This window comes from Fundulus heteroclitus, chromosome 6, assembly GCF_011125445.2.
Source record: "Fundulus heteroclitus isolate FHET01 chromosome 6, MU-UCD_Fhet_4.1, whole genome shotgun sequence".
NCBI lineage: Eukaryota > Metazoa > Chordata > Actinopteri > Cyprinodontiformes > Fundulidae > Fundulus > Fundulus heteroclitus.
Window position 1 is genome coordinate 24,232,821 of NC_046366.1, and position 6,603 is coordinate 24,239,423.

The 6,603-nt window shown below is 37.8% G+C and overlaps 1 protein-coding gene across 1 annotated transcript; it reads left to right on the plus strand.

The window, feature by feature from the left end:
• The first annotated feature begins 2,729 nt into the window (after positions 1-2,729).
• Positions 2,730-6,603, plus strand: LOC118563457. Its single transcript, XM_036138382.1, has 2 exons — positions 2,730-4,013; positions 6,576-6,603. The coding sequence occupies exon 1, from the start codon at positions 2,828-2,830 to the stop codon at positions 4,007-4,009; it is 1,182 nt and encodes a 393-aa protein (XP_035994275.1). The 5' UTR covers positions 2,730-2,827; the 3' UTR covers positions 4,010-4,013; positions 6,576-6,603.

Below are 6,603 nucleotides of genomic sequence, written 5' to 3' on the forward strand. Positions count from 1 at the left end.
GGTGGAGAACGCCTTTCTAGCAATACAGCTGAAGGAGGGACGGGATTATGTATTGGAAAATAACAATGTCTGTCCTGTAGACTTCAGGTCCACTGGTATCATTGAATTGAATAAGAAATGGGGGGATGGTCTGCAGCAGTTTGTGGAAATTAAACATCAACTCAAACTCAGCCCAATTTCAGCAGTGACAAACTATGTTTCTAACATCTCCTTTTTCCAAAAATACCAAGGGAAGATATATGGGACCACAGGAACACTTGGCAGTGAAAAGGACATTCTGTTTCTGCAGGATCTATATCCAAGTCTGTCTGCCTGTAGAATGCCAACATTCAACAGGAAGAAACTATATGAGGTCCAAGGAACACTGAAAACAACTTCTAAAGAGTGGAAATCTGAAATAAAAGAAGTTGTAGTGGCTGAGATTTCCCCAAATTTATACAGAGAGGGGAGAGCTGCTTTGGTGATCTGTGAAACTATCAACAAAGCCAAAGAGATCCATGAAGAACTAAAAAACAGCATCCCCGGAAAAATCATCCTCTACTGCCGCAGTGACAAAGAAAGTTTGAGCAAAATAGAAAAGGTGCTAGATCCTGGTGATGTTATTGTTGCAACAAACCTTGCTGGGCGTGGTACTAACATCAAAGTGTCCAAACAGGTGAACAAAAATGGAGGATTATTTGTTATTCTCTCCTTCCTCTCTGAAAACACCAGAGTAGAACTGCAGGCCTTTGGTCGAACAGCACGCAAAGGCAAACCTGGATCTGCTCAGATCATCATGTGCACTGAACACATGCAGCATGATTTCAGGTCAGCGATGTCTGTAGAGGAGGCCAAGAGCATAAGGGACAGACTTGCAGCAGAAAAGATAAATTACATGATGAATGATGTTTCTGAGATGAATCTGAGGGAGGACCTGTTTTCAGTGTACTGTGAGACTCTTCATGATATTTACAAGAAAACAGATGGAGATGACAGGAAAGTTATTGTTGCCATCATGAATGAGTTCTGGGGGATCTGGCTGCAAATTAAATCAAAAGACATCGAGCAGCAAAAGAAAAGTGAACTTCAGCAAAGTCTCAAGAAGGATTTGTCTGCAGCAAGACAACAATCTTCATCTCAAACTTCACCATGTTCAAGCATTTATCACTACATCAATTTTGGAAATGTGTTTCTGGATGATAAAAAATGGGAACATGGTTCCAGGCTATTTGAAAAAGCCATGAATCAAGATGAAAGTTGGGCAGCCATTGCTTTTTACAGTCATGCATACTGCACTATTAAACTAACTGGAGAAGATTATCTCAATAAAGCCAAAGAAGATCTCCAAAAGGCACAGAAGTCACTAAAGTATCTGAGTGAGGAATGTATGATCTGTTTGCAGTTCATAAAAATGGTCACTGTGGACTCAGGCAAAAGTGACCCATCCAGCCTTGAAAAACAGTTAACAACCAAATGCAGCATGTACAGATTCTTTGATAAAAACATCACTGAAGCCATACAAAAGCTGGATGAAATCAAAGGAAAAGGGAGGGATGCAATTGCCAAAAAATCCCCTGTTTTTTCCTTGGTGTCAGATGCTGATCAGGATCTCCAAGCAGAAGCAGATAACCTCTACAGTCGTGGTCTAAAATATGTATTTGCGGTTGAGGAGAAGCCTCGTTTCCCATGGGAAGGATTGCTGGTTTTCTTGCTTGGAGTTTTGCAGATTGTTGCAGGAGCATTGCTCACTGTATTCACAGTTGGTACTTTGGCTCAAATCGGAATGGGACTCATTACTGAAGGCATATCAGACTGTATTGAAGGCATCACAGCAATGGTGACAGGAGAGTTCAGCTGGAAAGAATGGGCTATTGGAAAAGCCATTTCTATTGGTGTTTCTATCATATCATTCGGAGTTGGAAAATTAATTTCCAAGGGTTTCAAAGCTGCCAAAACAGCATTCAAAGCTGTAGGTAAAAAACTGAAGTCGTTGCCAAAGTTCCTCTCCAAACAGGCTAAAAATAGTTTAAGCACAGTCACAAAGACCAACATGAAGAATGCCATAAAACATACCGCAAAAACTATTGTGGAGGAAACGTTGTTCTACGGACTTAAAAAAGCAGAAGAAGAAATGCTTAAACAAATATTAACAGGCATAAAAAATGAAGTGACAAAGGAAATTATTAATGATGTGAAAACCAATTTGGAAAAAGAACCTATAGCTTCTTTAGTGGATACTGTGATCCTCTCACAACTTATATATAAAGAAGAATTGCATCATCTCCTGAAAGATGACAACAGAAGGAAAGACCTTCTTTCCCTCTACAAACAGTTAGGAAAGTCTGCAGTACTGCCATTATATGAAGACCTTGATTGGCAGAAAAACCTTAACTCATCAATCATCAATGTGATTGACAGTGCTAAAGAAGGGACAAAAGGTAAAACTTATGCTATTTTGACAGCTATTCAAACTACCCACCATGCTATTCTGGCAGCAGATGCCATCGGAGAAGTCTTAACCCTCTCCAGTAAGTTCTTCTCAAACTTTGAGAAAGAACTGAAAACTTTTATAGAAAAGATACCTTCTGAAAAAGTGAAGCGAAATGACCTATCTTCATCAGAAACTGACATCCTCAAAAACTTCAAGCAAGACTTGGCTGACACCCTCAGCAAGTTATTGGCCGATGCGTTGGTGGAGGTGTTTTATCAGAAATTTTTCACTCACCTTGTTTCTCGTGCACAAAACAAAGCACATAATGCCATCAAGCAACATGTCAGATCCGGTTTAAAAAGTGAGAGGACTGAGGAAAAGCTTAGAGCTGGACAGCACAACAACTACATTGCAAACATGCCACTTAATCCAAATGCCAAACTTGCAGCTAATGCTGGTCGACTCTCAAGATCACATGCTGCAAAGATCAAGGACAACAAGACGGCTGGTACCCTTCTTGATATCAGAGTTCTGTCGGAGGCCACTGGTACTCGAGTTGTTATTCTAACAGAAAACAAACATGGAAAACTCACAAAAATGCAGGAGGTGAGTCCAAGCACTAAATCTACTGGTGAAACAGTGACTTTGATCTACAGGCCAAAGAGCACCCAAAACCCTAATGGTCACTATGATGTGTTCATCAACAATAAGACAGTGAGCATAGACAGTAAACAAAAGGGTTCCCTTTTTCACGCTTTGGCAAGAGGCATGAAACCAAAAGCCAGTGAAACAGAGATTGCTTCGGAGGCAAACCACCTCAGACATGTGGAGGCCAACACTCTACTCAAACACCCAGGACAATGGGAATCTTTCATGAAGCGCAAACAGTTGACAGAAACCATCAGAGGGGGAGACTGGTACATGGCAGAGGCAGGTAGACCAGAAAGAATTATAAAAGAAAACAAAACTCTACTGCAGAAAGTAACTGGAAAGATTGAACAATACAAAGGATATTTGAAAAAAACAGCCATTCCAGTAGTTGAAAAAACTGTCAGTACAGATCAGCAGCCTCCGAACAGTAGTATAGTGGCAGCTAAAACACTGAACCAGAACAGCAAACTGGCAATGGCAATGCTACAAGTGAGAAAATATTTACATGTTTCAGATACCAGCAAAACATCTAGTGCTGAGAATCAAGAAGGCCTGAAGCTACCAACTGATCGCAACCTTAAAGATGTAATTGATGACGTTTCCTCTCCAGAACCAAAAGCTTTGAGATCATACTTGGCCTCCATGATAAGCAAAGATGATGTTGTTGGAACCTTTAAACTGATGACATTTGGAGCAATGGTCAGATGTCAACTGAGTAACACCAAGAATGTTCAAAACAAGAAGAAGAGTAAAACCCGGATTGCTAGGTTTGAAAAAAGCTTTCAGCAACTCAGTACACAGATGGTACATAAATGGTACAACCTGCTCAAAGGCAAGGGTGTCATGACAAATGACCACCTATCAACCATCACACAATGGATCAACAACCAGGGCTACAAGGATCAAAATGATCCACACAGGAAACAGGCGTTCAGCATCCTTTCATGAAGAGGTAAGATGAAATATAATTTACACATTTTAAAAATGTGTTCTCACAAGAGAAATACAATTTAAGATCTTACATAGACTACATATCTCCCCTCATCGAAGGAGCCTCTTTAACCGCTCTCTTTCCCCTCTCTGTCTCAAATGCAAAATTGATGTGGGAACTCTAACTCACTGTCTTTGGTCTTGTCACAAACTTCAAAGATACTGGGTCGAAATAATAAGTGAAATGGTGAAAATATTTCATGTTAATTTAGACATGGATCCCACATCCTTGATTCTGGGTTTGCCTTGTGTCTGTCTGAAAACAGCAGCCAACAAAAGACTGTACAATATCTTAACCTTTGCAGCTAGAAAAAATATTCTTCTGCAGTGGGTCAGCGACAAAGCTCCTTCTGTCTGTGGTTGGCGTAAAATCATTTTTGAATTAATTCCTTTGGAATATCTAACTAATGTCATGCATCACAGTGAAGACCGGTTTTACAGAGTATGGTGCCCATTTTTGGACTACATTGGACCGGACCTTTCCTCCACACTACTAAGAGGCTTGCTGCGGGCCTGAACAGTATATGTGCATCATGGGACTGATCAACCACCTTTTGCACCATATTTTATGTTCATCTGTCATGTAAGAGCTGTCATGTAGGTTTTGTTTGTTCTGTTCTGTGTCTAATACGTCAGACACTGTTTGTTTAAACACTGAAAATGCAATAAAAAAGAGTTAAAAAAAAAAAAAATAATAAATAAAAAAATTAAAAAAATGTGTTCTCAATTGGACACATTCATGTGATCTGTAGATATTGATTTTTACTCTGTGTGGTAGTGATAACCCCTCAAAGTTTTCTTGAGCATCTAATAATTGCTTGGAAATTGTTGAGGGCCGGATGGGGTCTAGTGTGAAATGGGCAAGAGGTAGTCTAAGCCATAGCCATGTCCATAGTTCATCACAGAACCATCACAGAACCATCGTAAACAATTAGTCACTCACAATTTTACCACAGAGAAATTCAAAATGTATAATTAACCTAACATCGATGTTTTTAAGCTGTGAGTGGAAAACGAAAACCATTTTTTGTAAAATATTGAACCTGCTATTAACCCCAAACCTTTTTCATTATTGTAGTTTCTGTTATTTTTTCATGTTCTAACTGACTTAAAATACCAAGTTTGGAAAAACCTCCAAATTAAACACTCAGATTGTTCTAATTTCTTTACAAAATGTTTAATTAAAGATCAGTTAAACATAATAAGTGACCAACAAATCTTATCTTTACTGGCTGTTTTTGCTCATTCTATTATTTAGTCTGATTTCATTGATTTTAACAATTGTTAAGATTGTGCAACCATTTTAGCACACTGGCAGTGCCAGGAGATTTAACTTTATATGGTAACAAATCCTAACCTCACTGAACCGCTCAGTGATTAAATTACTACAGTTGATGACAAAACGGAGGCAATACTATAGATTTTGTTTTCAGCATTTCCTAATAGCAGTATCTAAAAACTAAATTTAAAAGAATGTAAAAACAATTTAATTCTCACATTACAACCAGTGGTTGCATTAAGCAGGTTGCTAGTTTTCAAGTTACATATGTAAAAAAACACTATACAAAGATAAGCCATTGCAATGCTTTTTCCTTTACAGATTTTCTAATAAAACTAAATCCAATGACAATAGTTTAGTCCCAAATATACCATTTTCTGTAGAGAAGTGAACTTTCGCTCCTGTAAAGCTTAACTTCTGCCCTTATTATTGTTTAATCATTGTAGATAACATGAAAGAGAACTCTGACCGGTACAATTACTCAAATAAAACATATTTTTTCACTGTGTTAGAGATCTTCCAAGGAGTTGGCATTAGTAAAACAAAATAATTGTTTAAACCCCATGAATAAATTTAACTATACCAACCGTACAAACTACTATAAAAACATATATAATATAAAGGTTTATGATGTGCTTTTCTGACTGTAACAACATAATCAGAATCAGACTCAGAATCAGACATACTTTAATAATCCCAGAGGGAAATTGCTGAAACATAATATACAGAACCAATGACTAACATTTTAATTATTAAGTTGAAAAATATCCTTTTACCCCTTTTGGTTGGGTTGATGGAACAGTTAAAACTGTTACCATATTTGCAAAGCCTTGGTGCCCAATCCCATTCCTGCCAAACGACATCTTACCCAGCAAATAAAAGGCCTATTTTGTCTATACCAGCTTTTAAAGGGCCTTCAGTAGTTTAGTAGTTATAAGTCCTACTTTATTGTTTTCCAACTCATAAACCATTGATTTATGGTTGTTTTAATTTAGTGGTGAGTTTGCAGAAAACCAATAAAAAATTATTAAACCTTTATGACATGGCATTTTACAATTTTATAGCGACCAATAGTTACACCATTATCATCTGTATAGGATTTTAGTTCTTAACTGTAGCCCTGTGTCTTGCATGACGTATGTATTATTCTCGGTAATTATTATTCTCGGTATTATTCTAAGTAATTACATTTCAATATGATAATTTATTTCATGTAGCACGTAATTGTCTGTGTTTCCTTCGTAGTGAAAACCCCGGAGGATACAAGAAGAAT

What these genes read in the sequence shown, in the direction of transcription:
- LOC118563457 (XM_036138382.1), top strand. Translation starts at nt 2,828, where the DNA reads ATGCCACTTAATCCAAATGCCAAACTTGCAGCTAATGCTGGTCGACTC.